This window comes from Silurus meridionalis, chromosome 16, assembly GCF_014805685.1.
Source record: "Silurus meridionalis isolate SWU-2019-XX chromosome 16, ASM1480568v1, whole genome shotgun sequence".
Lineage (NCBI taxonomy): Eukaryota > Metazoa > Chordata > Actinopteri > Siluriformes > Siluridae > Silurus > Silurus meridionalis.
Window position 1 is genome coordinate 5,023,699 of NC_060899.1, and position 21,220 is coordinate 5,044,918.

The 21,220-nt window shown below is 41.3% G+C and overlaps 1 protein-coding gene across 3 annotated transcripts; it reads left to right on the top strand.

The window, feature by feature from the left end:
- The first annotated feature begins 252 nt into the window (after nucleotides 1-252).
- On the top strand, nucleotides 253-20,527 carry LOC124399259 (potassium voltage-gated channel subfamily A member 3). 3 transcript variants are annotated; one of them, XM_046870090.1, is made up of 3 exons: nucleotides 253-2,911; nucleotides 12,400-12,503; nucleotides 18,206-20,527. In XM_046870090.1, exon 1 carries the CDS (start codon nucleotides 427-429, stop codon nucleotides 1,981-1,983), a length of 1,557 nt encoding a protein of 518 aa, XP_046726046.1. In that variant the 5' UTR covers nucleotides 253-426; the 3' UTR covers nucleotides 1,984-2,911; nucleotides 12,400-12,503; nucleotides 18,206-20,527. The 3 variants fall into 3 exon arrangements, with proteins under 3 accessions (XP_046726046.1, XP_046726047.1, XP_046726045.1); XM_046870091.1 differs by lacking the exon at nucleotides 12,400-12,503; XM_046870089.1 differs by lacking the exon at nucleotides 18,206-20,527 and having other exon boundaries at nucleotides 12,400-13,070.
- The last annotated feature ends 693 nt before the right edge of the window (nucleotides 20,528-21,220 follow it).

The following is a 21,220-nucleotide window of genomic DNA, read 5'->3' on the forward strand; positions in this document are numbered from 1 at the left end:
GTAGCCAAGCAGGTGTGTGTGTGTGTGTGTGTGTGTGTGATATTTTGTTGTTTGCTCCTCTGAGTGGTGAATAAATGCAACAGGAGGAACCAAATCTCAGTTGCACTCGAAACAATGAGGTGAGTCAAATGGTTCGAAACAGACCATCGAGGCACAGAGACGAACGTTTTTTGACGTCGGGGTCTGCTGTCTGATTGGATGGAACGCGCGCTCGGGCAGATGTAGGCGCGTCTGGTGTGGTATAAAGGCACTTAGAGGTGGGTGGGGGCAAGAAAAAACGCGTAAAGGGAAGGTGAAAATTGAAGTAGGAGACCCGAGGAGAGAGAGGGAGAGGGAAGAGAGAGATAGAGAGAGAGAGAGAGATAGAGAGAGAGGGAAGGCGTCCTTTCCTCTCCTCCTTCGGGGCGCGCGCGTGCGTGCGTGTGCATGGATGACCACCTGAGACTATTGCGCTCTCCTCCGCCTTCCGCATCCAGACACCGGGGCGACGGCACGCAGGTGAACCGCGGCTACACCGACGCGGAGCGCGAGGACACCATGACGGTGGTGACGTGCGGCGGCGAGAGCAACGCGGAGGAGCCCGCGCCCGAGCGCTATGAGCCGCAGCGCGAGTGCTGCGAGCGCGTGGTGATCAACATCTCCGGGCTGCGCTTCGAGACGCAGCTCAAGACGCTCGCGCAGTTCCCGCACACTCTCCTCGGCGACCCGAAGAAGCGGATGCGCTACTTCGACCCTCTGCGCAACGAGTACTTCTTCGACCGCAACCGGCCGAGCTTCGACGCCATCCTATACTACTATCAATCCGGCGGGCGCATCCGGAGACCCGTCAACGTTCCCATCGATATCTTCTCCGAGGAGATCCGCTTCTACGAGCTCGGCGAAGAGGCAATGGAGAAGTTCCGTGAGGATGAAGGCTTTATTAAAGAGGAAGAGCGTCCCTTGCCGACCCGCGAGTTCCAGAGGCAGGTTTGGCTCCTGTTCGAATATCCTGAAAGTTCAGGTCCGGCGCGTGCCATTGCCATTGTCTCGGTGCTTGTCATCCTGATCTCCATCGTTATCTTCTGCTTGGAGACGCTCCCCGAGTTCAGAGAGGATGATGACCGAGAGCCTGTGGTCACCGCCACCATGTCGCAAAACTCCACCACCACCGTGCTCCCGAGCCCCTTCTCGGACCCTTTCTTCGTAGTCGAGACACTCTGCATCATCTGGTTCTCGTTCGAGCTCCTGGTGCGTTTTTTCGCGTGCCCGAGTAAGGCTACGTTCTCCAAGAACATCATGAACATCATTGACATCGTGGCCATCATTCCGTACTTCATCACGCTGGGGACGGAGCTTGCCGAGCGCCAGGGGAACGGTCAGCAGGCCATGAGTTTAGCCATCCTCCGAGTGATCAGGTTAGTGCGTGTCTTCAGGATCTTCAAACTCTCACGCCACTCTAAGGGCCTTCAGATTCTGGGTCAGACGCTCAAGGCGAGCATGCGGGAACTGGGCTTGCTCATCTTCTTCCTGTTCATCGGTGTCATCCTGTTCTCCAGTGCGGTCTACTTCGCTGAAGCGGACGACCCAGACTCAGGCTTCAACAGCATCCCGGATGCCTTCTGGTGGGCTGTAGTGACCATGACGACTGTGGGATATGGAGACATGCACCCTGTGACCATCGGGGGAAAAATCGTCGGGTCGTTGTGCGCCATCGCAGGCGTCTTGACCATCGCCCTCCCTGTCCCGGTTATAGTCTCGAACTTCAACTACTTCTACCACCGGGAGACAGAAGGAGAGGAGCAGGCGCAGTACCTACACGTCGCCAGCTGCCAGCCACTCTCATCCTCGTCCGAGGAGCTGAAGAAGACGCGCTGCTCGTCCTCATCCTCACTCAGCCGATCCGAGTACATGGTGATCGAAGAGGGAGCCTTCAGCCAGACCAACTTCCCGTCTCAGAACAACCAGAACTGTGTCCATATCAAAAAGATTTTCACAGACGTCTAAGATTTCTTTTCATAGCAGACTAGAATCACAGTAATCATCCTCCTCGAGTCGAGTGTGAAGGTTAAACATGAACTACGACCTCCATTTCACGCTTGACAGGTGAGGAGAGACGGCAAAGCCCCCATGTGTCCATGCGCTCGTGCATCGTACCGTGTGCTCTTCTCAGTGTTAACTCGTTAGGAGACGCTAAAGGGACAAACGCTAATGCCTTCGATTAATGATTAGTATTAATTAAACAGACCGATATGTAAGCTAGTGTACTTGCAGGTTTAATCCGTTTCTCTGCATAAACACTCCAGAGATGGAGAAGGACAGGTGGAGAGAGAGACAGATTCCTCAGTATGGAGTTTATAATCATAATCCTGAAGTCTCATTATAATAATGAAGTTGCATCATTCAGGTTAATTCTCATTTATTGTATTGTGTGTCGTCAGTATTTCATTTCAGTGTAATAACGAACACTGTTAAATGCGTGATTGATGCCACACACACACACACACACACACACACACACACACACACATGCACTTGCACTTGCCGAAGGACAAGGATAAGGGATAAAGGATAAAGAGAAGGGATAGAGACAGCATCCTGCTCACTCCCGGAATGATGAAGTCTCCATAGTGACGCTGGTTTCCCTGGTAACCCGCTGCTGTTTCCATGGCATCCGGATCGGTTTCAAGGGCAAGTCTCCAGATGGCTTTACCATGAATGAATAAATGGACCAGGATGCACAATGGAGTAAACAAACATGCAACAGGCGTCCACACACTCCGGGGGGGGGCTGAAGCGCAGCGAACAAGGACGTCTTACCGAGGAGGAATTTTTATAGTGGTCCAAAAGAGGAGACACTTGATGGTATGAAGACAGAGAGGAGTTGTGAATGAACACACACACTCTTAACTCCTTACGGAGTGTGAACACACAGGTGGGTGGATGAAGCTTACTCAACTTTGCTCATTTTGGCACATGGTACGGATCCCTGTTTTAGAGGGGGGCAGAGGTTTGAGTAAATCTGATCATCCTGTCACTGATTTGACTCACTTTTAATGTCTATAAATACTGGCTTTATAAGTTTTATAAGTAACAGTTCCCCAACATTAGTCACTTTCTAACATGAATTACATGATGGTTTTAGTAGTCAGGTACTAGTATTAAAGTAGTAGTTTTTATTATTCCAGTAGTCAGTAATTATATTTTAGACGTAGTTACAGTAGTACTATTCTTTTTTCTGCGTAACCTTAAATTAATACGAACGTTTTCTTGTGAGCTCAATGTATAAACCCCTTTTCTCATGATGTAATTGTATAACGAGAAAAGCTTGTGCCTTGTGAATGTTTCTGGCGTATATTTTCGGCAGTATGCATTGATGTCTAAAATCTTTCATAAAGTAACTAATTTCCCACTTCGTACACTTGTGTCTTAGTTGTCAATCACTGAAAAAACAGAGCTATTTCGGTCCCTGATCCAAATGCGAGCATTCTCTTAGCTAGAACATGTTTTGCTGAATGCACAGAATAATTAAGTTTTGATTTGTTATGTTGAGAAAATCACAAGAAAATGAAGTCTTGATGATGAGAAAACAACTTTAACGTCATGATCATGAGAAAACAAGAATGGAAAAATATCATAATGCATGGCCTTGTAGGAATTTACAAAGAAAAGAAAAGAAATATCCAGAATAGAAAAACACAAACAGTCAAGCAAATAAAAGACAGACAATAAGAAGCTTTAGTCGTACTTGCGTCCAGCTGATCACATCTAATTTAAAGCTCTGCCCTATTTTTTTCCTCTCAGGAACGCTCTTTATTCTGATGGCTAGAGTTAGATGAATGGAGGTATGATACTTGTGCAATGTCTGGCCAAAAGTATGTGGACACCTGAGCATTACACTTATGTGGTGTTCTTTTTTTATTTTGAAACTGTTCACATGTAGAATGTTCATAGGAAGCATATCATCATATTACAGCAGAGGTCCCCGAACACCGGCTTGTGACAGTAAGGGGTCGTGGAAGTTGTTGGGTTGCAAGAAAGTTCTATGTAAAATGTTTGTTTTATATTGTATTTTTTTTATTGTGCATGTTCCCTTTAAGAGCCACAATCCAAATTTGCATATGGAGCATTTCATATGTAACCTGTTCAACATATATGTAGAAAATCTTCCTAGAAGAGAGAAGGTTTAATTACAGCATTTAAATATACATTACATGTACATTTACAGCATTTAGCAGACACTTTAAATCAAAAGCAGCCTACAGAAATGCCAATGGGATGTTCAAACAAACACATACAGCTGTGGTGGTCAGGTGTCCACAAACCTTTGGCCATATAGTGTTTATGTAACCGTGTTTGTGTTTTTTCAAACACAGCATGATTATAGGTCTCATCTTTTATATCAGGAAGACAACTACAAGTACCTTAATGTGGGTTTATATTTTTCATGGAAGCTAATCTGAAGGTCAGCTTTCTCTGAAGGTCATCACGAAACAACTCACCACTGTGCTAAATAAGGTGTACTGGATGTCATTTAGTCGCGATTTGACTCACAGATCGCAAGGACGAAGCGAGAGAACACTTGTAGCTGATGAGACTAATCGGTGCGCTCTGTATGTTCGGTGATGCAAAAGGAGAGTAAAGAGCTAAAATTTCACTTTGAAACACCAAAAAACATAGACAGAAATATTCGCTGTAACACCGAGACAACTGAGCTCTGTCGGTTCCAATGTTTTGGATCGCATATACACATTTCTACGTTTGCATGCTACGCAAAATTTTCAGTATTTCTTTACAATTTTGTCGTAACGCTATCCTCATCATAAGAACAAAAAATTGCAAGTTTACTATTATATTATAAAAGCGATTAATTATAATTAGTTTGAACTAAAATGCAATACGTATTAAATCAAGTAAGTTGTGAGTAGATTAGCACTATACTTTATATGGACAAAAATATTGGGACAAACACAAAGTTGGGACACAATTGTATATGATGTCTTTGGATGCAGTAGCATTCAATTTTCCCTTCACTTGAACTAGGAGACCCAAACCCGTTCCAGAATAATGTCCATGTGCACAAAGCAAACTCAATGAATATATAGTTAAATGGGTTGTAGGGGAAGATCTTGAGTGACCTGGTATAGAGCTCTGACCTCAATCCTACTGAACACCTTTGGGATGAATTGGAATGCTGGTCTCCTCACCTCACCTACATCAGTCCCTGACTTTACTAACGCCCTTGTAGCTGAATGAGCACAAATCTCTATAGGTACACTACAAAATCTAGTGCAACATCTTCGCAGAAGAGTGGAGGTTATTATAACAGCGAATCAGGACTAAATATTGAATGGGGTGTTCAAAAAACACGTACCACTCATATGGAATGGCGTCCTTTGTCCATATAGTGTATCTTCTGCAGTCCATGTTGTTACTCAAATTAGTGTATGCTAATCTGAGCGCTTTAATAAATCTTTAAATTTTTTTTAATAGAAATACAGCATAGCGGTCATGAAAATGCTCAGCTGTAGATGATAATAAGGTTAACAAAGGTTTTTAATTACAGATTTTGTCACTGTCTTAGCAGGGAAAATTACATACTGCCATTCTTGCATTCTGTGACTGTTTTCTCTTCCGCCGCTGATGTGTTTCATGTGTTTGCAAACACTACACTAAGCATTGCACTTTCTCCACGTTTAGTTTTCCGACCTAATTGTGCTCCGCTAATTGTTCATAATTGTTCTCAGTGAGGTGTGAAACTGATGTACTGATGTACCAGTGCGGTAACAGGAGCTGGAACATTTCGTCAGCTGTTACTGTGGTAATGCAGGTGTGTTAATGTCAATTGTCTGACTGTTGTTGTAGTGCCAGTTGTGTTAGTATGTTAGTGCAGCTGTGTTACTGTGTTAATGCAGGTGTGTTAACATGTGGTCTATCAGTATGAATTAGTATGTATTTGTACAGGTGTTTTAGTGCAGGTTTGTCAGTATGTGTTAGTGTGTCAAGAAGCTTTTATTGACATTTTTACTATATATAGCTGACGCAGTACACAGTGAAATGAGACAACGTTCCTCCAGAACCCTGGTGCTAGATGAAACAACAGAAAACAATTAGAGCAGGTGTGTAGTTGCATGTGCATTAGTTTGTGTTAATGCAGGTTTGTCAGTATGGGTTAGTTTGTGTTAGTACAGGTGTGTTAGTGTGTTTTAGTGCAGGTGTGTTAGTTCAGGTGTGTTAGTACCAGTGGCGGGCGGTCAGGGCCAGCAAGGGTTTCTCTGCTGGCCTAAACACTATCAGGAGCACTGACCTACATTTACAACCTAAATTCTAATATTTGTTCCATAAAATTTTATTAAATTATTTCCAAAAGTTTATTCTCTTCATTTCGTAGCGTTTCTTTAGGCTTAGGCTTTCCTTCGAAGTCAGTACTGCTGGCCTTTTTACAATATTCTCCTTAGGAATTAGCTCTGTTTCTTTAACCAATCAGATTTTAGATTCTCCTCACAGGGCAGCTAGCTGGCCCAGAATAGCGTCAGCATTTTTCCGTCCTCTGATTGGTTGGTCAGAGTGAAACTGTTACAACCAAGTTCGACTGGCAAACCATGTGTGTAGCGCTGCACACATGAATACATCTGAGTTAGACTTTTTATGCCTACGGAGAAAGAGAAATTGATTTGGTCTCGGACATACTTGAAAATACATTTTCCAGAAAAGCTAGAGATTGTGAGGAGGTCGGCCAACCCTGAAGCTAGCTAGCTTGTCTCAGCCCGGGAAAGGGTTTGTTCTCCACTTCCAGACCAGTGAATACGAGCGGTACCACTGGCTTACAGCCTCTGAGGAACAGTGCAAATTATGAGTCTGCATATCTGGTGAGTAGGTTGCATTTTATTTAAATTTTAATGTTTTTTTCATGTTATTAGACAAATATTGATTCTGAACTGCTCCAGATGATGTAGGTGCACAGTTGAGGTTGTAGTGTAGAGGTTTGGAGTTGTCTTAACTGGGTTTCTTGCTTTAGTAAAACGGTTTTCACCCTCCATATGTGAAATGCTTGTAACGGCACGCATTGTTATATTGCGTTTTTGTGTTGTATTGATGGTTTCTATAATTGCGACGTGGATTAAGTCGGGTAAGTCCCCACTGAAGGCCCAGCTACCAAATGCACATCCTGCCACTGGTTAGTACAGGTGTGTTAGTGTGTTTTAGTGCAGGTGTGTTAATACAGGTGTGTTAGTGTGTTTTAGGGCAGGTGTGTTAGTTCAGGTGTGTTTGTGTGTTTAAGTGCAGGTGTGTTAGTACAGGTGTGTTAGTGTGTTTTAGGGCAGGAGTGTTAGTTCAGGTGTGTTAGTACAGGTGTGTTAGTGCAGGTGTGTTAGTGTGTTTAAGGGCAGGTGTGTTAGTGTGTTTTATGGCAGGAGTGTTAGTTCAGGTGAGTTAGTACAGGTGTGTTAGTGTGTTTTAGTTCAGGTGTGTTAGTGCAGGTGTGTTAGTGTGTTTTAGGGCAGGTGTGTTAGTTCAGGTGTGTTAGTACAGATGTGTTATTATGTTTAAGGGCAGGTGTGTTAGTGTGTTTTATGGCAGGAGTGTTAGTTCAGGTGTGTTAGTACAGGTGTGTTAGTGTGTTTTAGTTCAGGTGTGTTAGTGCAGGTGTGTTAGTGTGTTTCAGGGCAGGAGTGTTAGTTCAGGTGTGTTAGTACAGGTGTGTTAGTGCAGGTGTGTTAGTGTGTTTTAGTTCAGGTGTGTTAGTTCAGGTGTGAGTGTGTTTTAATGCAGAAGTGTTAGTGCAGGTTTGTTTGTGCAGCTTTGTGATTGTGTGGTAGTGCAGGAGTGGTAGATTGTGTTGGTGCAGGTGTGTTAGTACAGGTGTGTAAGTGCAGATGTTTTAGTACAGGTGTGTATTTGCAGGTGTGTAAGTGCATGTGTATTGGAGCAGGAGTGTTAATATGTTAACATGGTAGTATGTGTTTGTGTGTGAAGTGATTATAAGGAAAATTCATTTTTCATACATTCTATATCGCCGCATTATCTGTGTAAAGCTGCTCTAAAACTATGTTCATTGTTAAAAGTGCTATACAAATGAATTGAATTGAAAGTGTAGGTGTTTCAGCATGCAGTAGTCTGTGTGTGTTAGTGTGTGATTCACTGCCCTCCAGAAATGATCATTCAATCATGTCTTTAACTAAATGCTGTCAGACCAGTGTCATGAAACCAGAGCTCTGTAAAACCAGCATCTTGACAATAAGACAATAATAAATTGTGTATAAGCTCCTCATAGTGTGTATTAAACACATGGTTTATTAACCAATCATCTGTATTATCTTTGGCAGGATACAGTGTGTTAGGGTGTGTTACTGCTTATAATCTGTTGGTTTTAGTCACCCAGATCATTATAAACACCTCGAAATTGTTCATGTTTTGACGTGATCCACATTTCAAATAAAAAAAAAGTCTTTCTGAGCATGAGAAAAGAGTGAGATTTAGTGACAACTAGACTCTCACTGTTTAAAAGATCCTCATTCACACAATCAACACATAGTAATTTAATAATTTAGTCATGTTGCTGACATTTACCAAGCCCTTGACCATTTGTACTACTACCATTATTCTTGTTTGTCATTACACTAGGGAAGTGGTAGCTCAGTTGTCAAGACAAATAGGAAGGCTATGATTTTGAAATCAAAGCATCACCAAGCTGCCAATTCTGGGCCCTTGAGCTCCCTTAACCCTCAACTGCTTAGTTGTTGTCAGGGAGCTCTGGCAGTCTGCCACAGGGAAGTTGGACAATTCAGAAGCGTTAGAAAAAATCCAGGTTTTTATTCTCCAAAAGTCCAAAAGAAAGGGAAAAAAACAAACCTGCTCGTGAACTCAAAAATAATCTTAAACCACGTTTATCTAAGGAAGATCGATAAAGCATGAAACAAACTCAACAAACTTCAGGCAACTCGAGAAAAGGCAGGAGATTCGGGAAAAGAAATCATGGGAAAACAGACAATTCCACACTAATACAAACAATACGTTTTCGTTTGAAAAATTCTCTCTTTATTTTGGCCTTCCCTCCACATCGAGAAGGTGTTTTTTAATCGACGAAAGCGTAGCTCTCCAAAATGGGTACATTTGAACACGCTATTTTTATACTGAGATTTGAAGCTTTCGAAAACGCAGACTAATTTTTTTTTAGTCATGTGACGGTGCCATTCTTCAACAATGATGCAACGTTTCAAAGAGCCAAAAAGTAAAAAAACGACAGGCGAAAAATGACGCAGATTGAAGCGTCTTACCAATTAGTGTAGACGTACCCTTAAATATACACCAGGCTAACATGACTCAGGTGGAAACAATGGCAACTAATTAGGGAAACAGGGACAAAATGGCGACATCTGGTGGGGAAGTACTGGAAATACAAGGAAAGAAAAAACGAAAACTACTAAAAACGACTAAACTTTTTGATGATCTTGTTTGTTATCATTGACAAAAGGACTCGTTCATTGACACAAATACCTACTTTTGAGAGATGAACTAAGGATTTTAAGGTTTTTTTAAGAAATCCGATGTGTTGTGCTGTTTGTAGAAATTGTTTAGAGAAATGTACGGCCACTTACGGGTTTGCAAATATTAAGAATGATTCAAGAAATGCTCAAAAGCAACTGAGAAAAACTGTAAACATCCAGATGTGTGGTGGATGAGCTCACCCACAGCTCGAATTTCCCCTCAACTCACCTTGAAGTGACTTTGTTGTAAGAGCTTGTCTACACGCGATCTTTGGCGCCATCGTGTGGCTGCGGCGGAAAAAACATGCTCTCCAGACTCGAGTTCCCGTTATTGCTTGCTTCATTACATTACAAAAAAATAAAATAAATGGCAGAAGAAGAAAAGCTTAAATATATAATTAATCATGGTATAATAGGTAATGTTCAGAGGAGGAGCATAGGGTATATCAGTAGGGGAATGCTAAGGATGGAGCCACCAGGAAGGAGGAAAAGAGGAAGACCAAGGAGGAGGATTATGGATATGATGAAGGAAGACATGGAGGTAGTTGGGTTGAAAGAGGCAGATGTAGAGGACAGAGGGGTATGAAGACGGATGATCCGCTGTGGCGACCCCTAATGGGAGAAGCTGAAAGAAGAAGAAGATGGTATAATAGGTAATCAGTGTGTGAGCAGGTTACTTGGATAGATTTGATAGATATTCTGTCTCTTGAATAATAAAAAAATACAATAACACAGTGCCTTTCATTAATACTTTCATTAATATATAAATATATATATATATATATATATATATATATATATATATATATATATATATATATATATATTTGCACACTTTCAGCTCCTTGGTGTTATTTGCCAAAAAAAGAATCCACAGCGTGATAAAAAATCGAAAGAGTCCCACAGGACAATATGAGAAAAATCCATGGCATGTTCTTGTGAAAGCCAGGCCATGTTGCGTATACGAGCCGTTTCTGCACTACCGATTCTTCTTCAGACTCTTAATGGCGTACCCAGTAACATACTCCTTCTACATTCCCTGCCATACATGCAGCAAACACACTTTGGCACTCTTTAAAAGACTACTCCCAGGAGGCACTCGGGCACTTTCAGGAGATAATCTCTGTGCTTCATCACTGCATCACTCACTATTTGGCCCACTGATCTTTCCTTATTGCATTAAAAACTCCAGTCGGTTTGATCTCGCCAAACAAATCCTTTCGGATTTACAGAGGCTTTCTTCTTTTAGTGTCTCTGATGCAGCTTTGATGAGTGTGCTGTGTTGCTGTGTTGCTTTGTGTGTTTCCCACATGGTTGAATTGTTCTTGGATGTAAACATGACCCTGGTTGGCTTTCAGTGTTCATGTTCTTGTTGGTGCTTTTATACCTGGAGCAGAGTCTGTTTTTGGCACTACTATTTCACTACTGTTATTGGAACTTAATTAGGGTAGTGTTGTTGGTAAATATTAGGATTGTTGGTGCTAAATGTTGGCACTGTTGTTAGTAAAGTTCGGTTGTATTGGTGGGAGTAATGGTCGTTAGTGTTAGAGATAACTGTTCACATTGCATATGGTATTATGTAGTGTGGATTTTGTAAAGTTTTAGTGGTGTTGGTGGTGAATGTTGGCACTGTGGTTAGTAAATGTTGGTAGTGTTGGTGGTGAATGTTGGCACTGCGTTTAGTAAATGTTGGTAGTGTTGTTGGTGAATGTTGGCACTGTGGTTAGTAAATGTTGGTAGTGTTGGTGGTGAATGTTGGCACTGTGGTTAGTAAATGTTTGTAGTGTTGGTGGTGAATGTTGGCACTGTGGTTAGTAAATGTCGGTAGTGTTGGTGGTGAATGTAGGCACTGTATTTAGTAAATGTTGGTAGTGTTGGTGGTGAATGTAGGCACTGCGTTTAGTAAATGTTGGTAGTGTTGGTGGTGAATGTTGGCACTGTGGTTAGTAAATGTTGGTAGTGTTGGTGGTGAATGTTGGCACTGTGGTTAGTAAATGTTGGTAGTGTTGGTGGTGAATGTTGGCACTGTGGTTAGTAAATGTTGGTAGTGTTGGTGGTGAATGTTGGCACTGTGGTTAGTAAATGTTGGTAGTGTTGGTGGTGAATGTTGGCACTGTGGTTAATAGATGTTGGTAATGTTTGTGGTAAATGTTAGGATTGTTGGTGATAAATATTGTGATTGTTGTTAGATGGCACTGTGGTTAGTAAATGTTGGTAGTGTTGGTGGTACATGTTGCCACTGTGGTTAGTAAAGGGCATTATTTGATTGGGCATGAAACCCCAACATTTGTGATGAAAACCTTTAACTTTTGAGCCATTGCTGCCAGTGGTGACCATTGTAGGCATATTTGGTAAATGTTGTTGTAGTTAATGGTCAGTGTTATTGACCGTATTGCTACTGTTGTAAGCAATTTGTGACTTAACAGTTTATATGATTTGCAGTTATAATTTCTCTGGTTGGCAAAAAAAAAATAATTTGACGATTGGCACGATTTTGACACAGGATACCCTGCCACTCTTTTTTTCCAATCTTGTTGGCAAATGCTCAGGCATTGCAGCAGCTTGCTTCAGTTTAAAATGTGTAATCATTTCTAAGATGTGCATATGCTGCTATGAAAGGGGAAATTATGACAAGAAAATCAGCTCACACTGCAAATCAATCACTTTACACAGTTCATGACTAATTTGTGATAACTATGCATGACATTCCATCTGCTTTGACGTGCAATGAAAATGTTATGCATTATTAAGAGCTTTTTCTTGAAAATTATCAGGTACAAATGATGTGTGTTTAAATCAGATGCTAAAACGTGTATTAATATTATTATTGAATAATGAATGCAAGCTACATGCAAGTTAGAATTCTTCTTTTTCTTTTTCTTCTTTTTATTATGATCATCATCATAAGTCAAACCTGTCTGTATTTTATTTTCAGTGCTACGGAACAACCTGGAATTGGAAGAAGACTTCAGCTCATCTTAAACTGTCAAGTGGACGGATTCATTGACTTTCCCCGCTCTTTAAATCCCACTGGAGGAGGTGCCTTTAAATCTACCCTAGGCTCTTTTTCTTCAGACTTTTGCCCTTGAGTTTTGGTTTAGACTTTTAGCCTAGCCTTTTACCAAAATGATTTGCGTTTGCTTGGTTACTGCAACATGCACCTGGCCTTTTTCTTTAGACTTTTTTTACACTTCAGTATTTGCCCTAGATTTAACACTGTTCTTCTGGGCAAGGCTAATCCATGTAATTTAACCTTGCACTTTTGTTCCAGATCTTTACCCCAGTTTACCCCCTGGGCATTTTTTTTTTGCATTATTTAATTTTTTTTTGTGCTAGCCCTAGCCATTGTTTGTGTTATAACAGTTGTCTCGGCGTGTCTTGCAGCTTTACCCTGGACTTCTTCTTTCAGACATTGGGCCTGGGACCTTTATTTGCTTTAGAATTTTTTGCCCTTAATGCTGATCCAAGACATTGTAGCTTTTTGTCCTTGACTTCTGCACTACTTTCCTTCCTTCATCCAGCCATTGCCTTTCCGTTCTTTCAATTTCAGACTGTTACTTTAAGTGTATGTACACTGCCGATCAAAATTAGAGAACAAAATTAAAAACAATTGAACAATTCTGAAATAATGTCATCTTCACTGCTCAACAGTTGAAGGAGTTTTTGTCCTGTCTATACCATGCTACCAGAACACCTTTTCCACAAATGAACTAAGGCATTTAAAAAAAACATTATTTTGCAGAAAACACACTGATCAAAATTAGAGAACAACAATGACTGTAGCATGGAAAAAGATTACAACAAAATTTTCTGAAGGTTACAACAGTCAGCAATTAGTAGGAAGTGTACAGGCCTCTGCTCTGAATGACTTCAGCACATCTGCCGCCACAGGACAGCACTAGTCTCTCACACTGCTCTGGTGTGATTTTGGTCCACTCTTCTTCCAGTCTCCTCCACAGTTCGGTGACTGTAGTGGGTTTCTTGGCCATAACTTTGTCGCCAAGGATTTTCCAGAGGTTCTCTACTGGGTTGAGATCAGGACTCTGGGCAGGCCATGTCATTATTTCAATGTTTTCAGTTTCAAGGAACTGCTTTACCCGTTTTGCTGTGTGACATGGAGCACTGTCCTGCATGAACACTGCGGGCTGATTGGGTGATGAACGCAGGGAAGGAACCATATGTTGTTGAAGAAGGTTCTGATAAACATTTGCATTCACTCTGCCATGTAGCTGTATAAGAGGCCCAACTCCTGCTGCAGAAAACATGCCCCAAACCATGACACTTCCTCCTCCACTTTTCACTGACTTCTTTACACACTTTGGGTTCAGTCTTTCCCCAGTTTGTCGCCGAACATAATGTTTCCCATCGGACCCAAATAAATTAAACTTGCTTTCATCACTGAAGTGAACTTTGTCCACACAACATGCTTAGTCCAGCCTTTTGATTCTTTATGCTAATGAGAGGTTTGGTCATTGCAGAGTGGGCTTTTAGTCCAAATGCTCTTAAACGTTGAGACACTGTATGACGAGACAGATCCTTACCTTGTTCAGCGCTGAACTGGTGAGCAATTCCTGCTGCAGTGTGGAAATGTGCCCATTGAGATCCTCCGCAGTATCCTGTCCTCTCTTGTATTTGTCTTCCGTGGATGACCAGTCTGCTTGGCGGACTTGAATGAGTTTGTTATGTTGTAAAGATTCAATATTCTTGAAATCACAGATTTGGAACGACCAACTTGTCTTGCTATGGCTGATAGGGTCATCCCTTTGGCCTTCATCTGGACAACCTGCTGCTGGAGGCTTTCAGTCACTTTAGAACGGCCCACCATCTTGCAGAGTCAGTGAAACTGGAAGTTAGGCTGCCAGTTAAATAGGGGTTGACAGATAATCAAGGAAATTAGCATCAGGTGCCAGATTAACACCAATAACTGGGAGGTATCTGAAAGTGTTCTCTAATTTTGATCAGTGTGTTTTCTGGAATGAATGTTTTTTTTTAAATGCCTTAGTTATTTTGTGGAAAAGGTGTTCTGGTAGCATGGTATAGACAGAACAAAAACTCCTTCAACTGTTGAGCAGTGAAGATGACATTATTTCAGAATTGCTCAATTGTTTATAAATTGTTCTCTAATTTTGATCGCCAGTGTATATGTGTGTGTGTGTGTGTGTGTGTGTGTGTGTGTGTGTGTGTGTGTGTGTGTGTGCGTGTTGTTTTTGCTGCTATAAGTGTAAAGCCTTACTGAAGTGCCCCTTCTCGACCTCTGGCCTCTTTGTATGTTGGGCGAATTCTAGTTAAACTAATTCCATCACTTTTCATGTGCTGTCAAGATGTGATGTCATCATTGACGTGGCTGCATAAAATGGAAAGATGTAAACACAGCTGGTTTCTGTATGTGTGTGTGTGTGTGTGTGTGTGTGCGCGTGTGTGTGTAAGTCTGTATGGATGGACCAAAAACTGTTGCATACATATTCCATCATTTATCAAACACTAATACAAACTAACACGTGTGCCGTACAAAACTCCAGTACAGTTTTAAAATGATAACGCTGAAGAATGAAGAATCCATCCTCATGCAAAAAAACTATAATAATTTGTGTTGCCTAAATAATTAGTCTAGACCACACCTAGCATTGTCATAAGCTTTGTTGTGAACCTTAATACTGTATGTAAATTGATTACCCCAGTTTCTTGGATGTTTTTCTGGCATATATATAGACTTTTTTACTCAGCTAATGTAGTCACTTATCAACACAGCACAGAAAAAAGTGGGCCAGCTAACAAGCTAGCTTAGTTATCATGAAGCTGTGTGGAAATAAATTGCGAGTCAAACAAGCTAGTATTACATCCGTTGCTTAATTTCCTGCCATTAATAAAGCACAGATACTTGTCAGGTGCTGTTTTTATTGGCAAAATATATTATTTGACTGATTAGCACTCAGTTATTAGCTGACAGGAACTAATATCTGTCTGAAAATAGTTTCAACATTTTATAGCAGTTGAATGTGTAATATCAGATTGATCGTGTCATGAAGTGGCGAGATTGAGATAGTTTTGTGTCAGCATTGAAGCTAAGGGTGAGGATGTGTTAGTGTTTGATACCTGGTGAAATAAAATAAAACTCAATCATATCGAGGCCATTACTGTATGATCCAAACATGATGTACATAAAGATACATGATGCAAAGAACAAGCAGAAACCTTCTGGATCTTTTTGTGTCCTTGTGAAAAGTCTGGGAGCAGAGTCGGGCTCAGCTGCAGCGACCCAGTTTACTTCACCTTCAGGTGGACTGCAGTGCTTTTTATTACAGCGGATTGCAGCTACACACAAACACGTATACACACACACACACACACACACACACAAATACATAAGCACAATCATAAAAAACTTATGCTGCAGTATCCTTGGGCTTCTGCAGGTTTGTCTGTCCTTTATGAGATTGTGAAAAGGAACATGTTGCAGATAGTTTGATGTGGGTCATGTGGGTGTCTCTCCCTCACACACACACACACACACACACACACACACACACACACACACACACACGCACATGCACAAACACAAATAATGTATGCTGCAGTATCCTTGGCGCTGTGAAAGGCTTTTCTGTCTTTTATGAGACTGTAGAAAGAAACACACACACAGACACACACACACACACACACACACACACACGCACACGCGCACACACACACAAAACATTAGTACATCTAACACTGTTGAAATCCAATAGGCTCCAAAAAATGGATTTTTATTTTCAGCTTTTAATCCCACTAGTTGTTTTGTGCTAAACTTTATTCCAAGCCTTCTTTTCTGTAGTTGATTTTTTTCTACATCATTTATTTCTACAACTTTTCCTGGCATTATGCTTTTGCAGTGGTTTATTAGTTTTAGCTCTCTTTAGCTTTATCTTAGCCTATTTAGTTTTGTCATTTCACTTTTTCATTTCCTTGTATTTTTTGTGTTATGAAAGTCAGTAGGAGTAAGACAGAGTACATGTGTGTGAATGAGAGGGAGGGCAGTGGAGTGGTGCGGTTGCAGGGAGAAGAGGTGGATAAGGTGGTGGAGTTCAGATACTTGGGGTCAAAAGTGCAAAGTAATGAAGAGTGTGTTAGAGAAGTGAAGAACAGCGTACAGGGTGGAGTGGGTGGAGAAGAGTGATAGCAGGAGTGATTTGTGATAGAAGAGTATCTGCAAGGGTGAAATGGACAGGATTAGAAACAGGTTTATTAGCAGGACCGTGCATGTAGGACGTTTTGGAGACAATTTGAGGGAAGTGTGATTGAGATGGTTTGGACATGTGCAGAGGATGGACATGGGGTATATTGGTAGAAGAATGCTGAGGATGGAGCTGCCAGGAAAGAGGAAAAGAGGAGGTTTATGGATGTGGTGAGGGAGGACATGCAGGTAGTTGATTGAAAGGAGGCAGTTGTAGAAGACAGAGTAGTGTGAAGAGAGATGATCCGCTGTGGCAACCCCTAACGGGAGCAGCCAAAAGAAGAAGTTTTTTTAGCGTTCACTTATTTCCTGCTTTAGCATTTAGCATTAGGTTTTACTTTATTACTTTTCTTTTCTTTTTTTTTGCTTTAACCATTTTTTTTTTTTTTTTTTGCAAGCCTTTGCTAAAATCTTTATTTAAGCCTTTTTTCTTTGCTATTTTTTCTTAGCGTTTTCACTGGGTGATTTCTTTTCAGTCCTAGCCATCTAAAATCTTGCTTTTTCTTTTCGGCTTTTTATGTACATTTTCCTTTTTTTTTTTTATATCTACTAGAATTTTTTCACTTTCGCCTTTGCATAACATTTTTTCTTCAGCTTTTCTTTTATTGTTCTGCTTAAAACCTTGTCTTTGCAACTGTCTCTTGATCTTAATTTTTTTTTAGCATCGTCCCCTTACTGGCGTCTGCGTATTTGACATTGCCAATGAGCTTGCACTTCATACAAATGCGGTGTTTGCTGTAAACTCCAGCAATAATGCTGCTGACATATCCATTGCTTATGAAGGTGCAGGGAGGAACTGCTAATGCTGCATATTAGCATGTGGAGGTTTGTGTTGACTCGAATCTATTGTGTCTCGGATGCAGAAAAAAGTCAGGTGTTCTTATGACGGCAATGCACACTCGCCGTTTTCTATACAAAAAGGTGCAGAGTGCACTAAGAAAAGCTGATCGTTTCAGTTAATAATCAGATATATTGTGTGAAGAAATGAAGTGCTGCATCAGATACGGCATAGTTATTCAGTCCTTAAAGTCATGCTAATTTAGTGAAATATCTAGTAAATATCATCTGAGACTATTTCAAAGTGCGTACAAAAAATATAGTTTGAATTAGTTTTTAGTACTTTATTTGATCCTGCAAAAAATCGTCTCATCTAATTAAGTCCGACATGATCAGATTTGTTCCAGTGTAATCATCTATATTAAGATGAATTCATCAAAATCCTGCAGTGAATAGAACACACACATACACACACACACACACACACACACAGACACACACACACACACACACACACACACAATTCATTCCAAGCTGCCTGCATCCATCCCCTCTTTATCCACCCTATACCTATCGCCTAAAAAACAGATGGATGGAAACCACATCCAGCATCCCACAGAGACAGCACCTGTCATCCTGATCTCAAAGAGGAAATGATGTCACAGGGTTTTCCTCATACTGCCACATATGACTCATTAGCCTCAGATCCTCCAACTCATAAAATATCATGCTGTCTTTTTTTTTTTTTCAGAAGGATTTTTCTGCCCCATCACATCGTGCCTCGTCCCAGTTTCCAACGCCCTCGTCTACTTCCTGCCAGAATTCAATGAAGGAGCCAAAGGAATAAAAGGCAGAACCCACGTCCTGGTTTTAGCATTTCATATTTTGCTGCTATTTGCGTTTAGAAACAGTTTTTATTTTTCCTCAGTTGAAAAGGAAGACCTAAAGATAATCTTATGTCTATTCAATACTAACACTTGTGCCAATAAGGACTTAAAATAAACAGGAGTTAAAATGGCTGCCAATGTACAGCTACATAATGGCTTGCTAACTAGTTACTGTGCTAACTGATATAAATGTTAATAAGCTGCTGTTGACACATTTAATAATAGTAACTTGTATTTTATCTATCTGCCTGTGTGTCTATCTACATGGGAAAAATATTGAATTTTACCTGTTTCTTCACCCATACAGTATTTTGTAGTTCCCAATATTTTACCACAATGTTGGAGGTACATATGAGATACACACTACATACAACATCAATAAGACATTTTTGGATGCAATGGCAGACGTGAAACTGCAAGGCTGTGATTATAGATGTAGACCTGACTTTTCCAGCCATATGTCGTTCTTCCTGAACCTTTTACCCAAAGTTAAAGGCACACAATTGTATACAGTGCCTTTGGATGCCTCTGTTCACAAGCCAGATCCGTGCAGTATGGTTTACATGGATAAGAGTGGAAGATCTTGAGTCCTCTGCTATAGAGCTATGACCTCAACCCTACCGAACCTTCGGGATGAATTGGAATGATGACTGTACCTCAGACCTCCTCACATCACCTACATCAATACCTGAGTTTACTAGCACCCTTGTGGCTCCAAAATCTAGTGGAACATCTAACCAGCAGAGTGGAGATTATTATAAAAATTTTGTCTTCATAGTGTACTTCTCCTGTGTAGTACCGGTACCTAAAAAGGCTATCCTATCTGGCCTTAACAACTTCAGACCGGTCGCACCGTCGTCACATGTCATGAAGGTGTTGAAGCTCCTAGTTTTTGCACATCTAGGACCACTGGTTAAATCTTCCCTGGACCTACTAAAATTTGCCTACCAGCCTCATATGGGCGTGGATGATGCAGTCATCTACTTGTTGCAGCGTGCTCACACTTGGATGAATGTAGTGTTATTGTGAGGATCATGTTTTTTTTATTTCTCCAGTGCCTTTAATACAATACAACCATTACTACAGAGTGAGAACCTGCTCAGGATGGGTGTCAGCACATCCATTGTGTCCTGGATAGCTGACTGTTTGTTAGATGGGCCCCAGTTTGTAAAGTTGGGGAATTCCATGTCTGATGTGGTGGTCAGTAACACAGGAACACCTCAGGGGACTGTCCTTTTGAAATTCCTGTTTACTCTGGACACCTCAGATTTCCTATACAACTCTGAGTCCTGCCACCTGCAGAAGTTCTCTAATTACTCTGCAGTGGTGGGGTATATTAGGGATAGACAGAGTACAGAGCATTTCTCGAAGCTTTGTGAGTGGTGCCCCAGAAACCATCTGCTCCTGAACATTGTGAAAACCAAGTAGATGGTACTGGACTTCAGGAAGGGTAAAACTATGATTAAACCTGTTACCATCTAAGGGTGAGAAGGTTGGGGTTTTGGACAACTTATACAACAGATTGGACTGGGGAACCAACACCGACGCTGTGTATAAGAAGGGGTTAAGCAGACTTTATTTCCTGAGTTAGCTCAGATCCTTTAATGTATGCAGAGGATGCTGGAAGTTTTTTATCAGTCTGTTGTGGCAGGTGCCCTTTGAAGTGCTGTGGTCTGCTGGGGGAGCAGCATCAATGTCAGGGATGCAGACAAGATAAATAAAATCATCTGCAAGGCTGAATACATAATCGGACACAAACTGGTCAGATTGGAAACAGTGGGGGACAACAGGCCACTACATGATTCCATACAGAGGCAGTGGAGTTTATTCTCCAACTGATTCAGCTTCACTGTCACAAAGAATCGTTTAGGAAATCATTCCTACCGTATGCAATTAGACTGTACAATGACTTATCTCTATTTAATTTACGATAATAGCAACTTATATACACAGCCCTTCATTCTCTCACTTTACACACACATACATAGGCTGACGATTTGCACATTTCATTTCTTCTTCTTTTCTTTCTTTTTGAATTGCCAGTTTGCACTCAGTTTTTTATGTTGCATCATCTGCAATATTGTATTTATTTCTTAGTTGAAAAACTTCACATTAATAAAGTTACAATTATTTAATTACATTCATTTTTTCACCCTTTTTATCGTCCTCCCTACAACTGTTTGTGTAACCTGCTGCTGCTGTAATGCAATCATTTCTCCCACAGGATCAATAAAGTATATCTAAGTCAAAGTCTAAGTCCTTCCTGGCAGCTCCATCCTCAACATTCTCCTACCGACATACCCCATGTCCCTCCTCTGCACACCATCCGAATCACACATCATTCACTTTGTCTCCAAAACGTCCTACATGCGCTGTTCCTCTAATAAACTCATCATCTTCAACTCTGCAACATCAAGCTCCGCCTCCTGTCTTTTAGTCAATGCCACTGTTTTTAAACCATACAAAATCGCAAGTCTTACTGCAGTAATATACATTTTCCGTTTCACTCTCGCAGATACTCTTCTATCACAAATCACTCCTGCTACTCTTCTCCACCCACTCCACCCTGCCTTCACTATTTTCTTCACTTCTCTAACACACTCTCCATTACATTGCACTGTTGACCCCCAGGTACCTGAACTCCTCCACCTTCTCCTTCTCTTCTCCCTGCAGCCGCACCACTCTACCGCCCTCCCTCTCATTCATACACATGTACTCTGTCATAATTCTACTGTCTTTCATTCCCCTTCACTCCAGCGTGTACCTCCACCTCTCCAGGATCTTCTCAACCTGCTCCCCACTCTCACCTCAAATCACAATATCATCCGCAAACATTATAGTTCATGCAGACTTCTGTCTGACCTCGTCCATCAACCTGT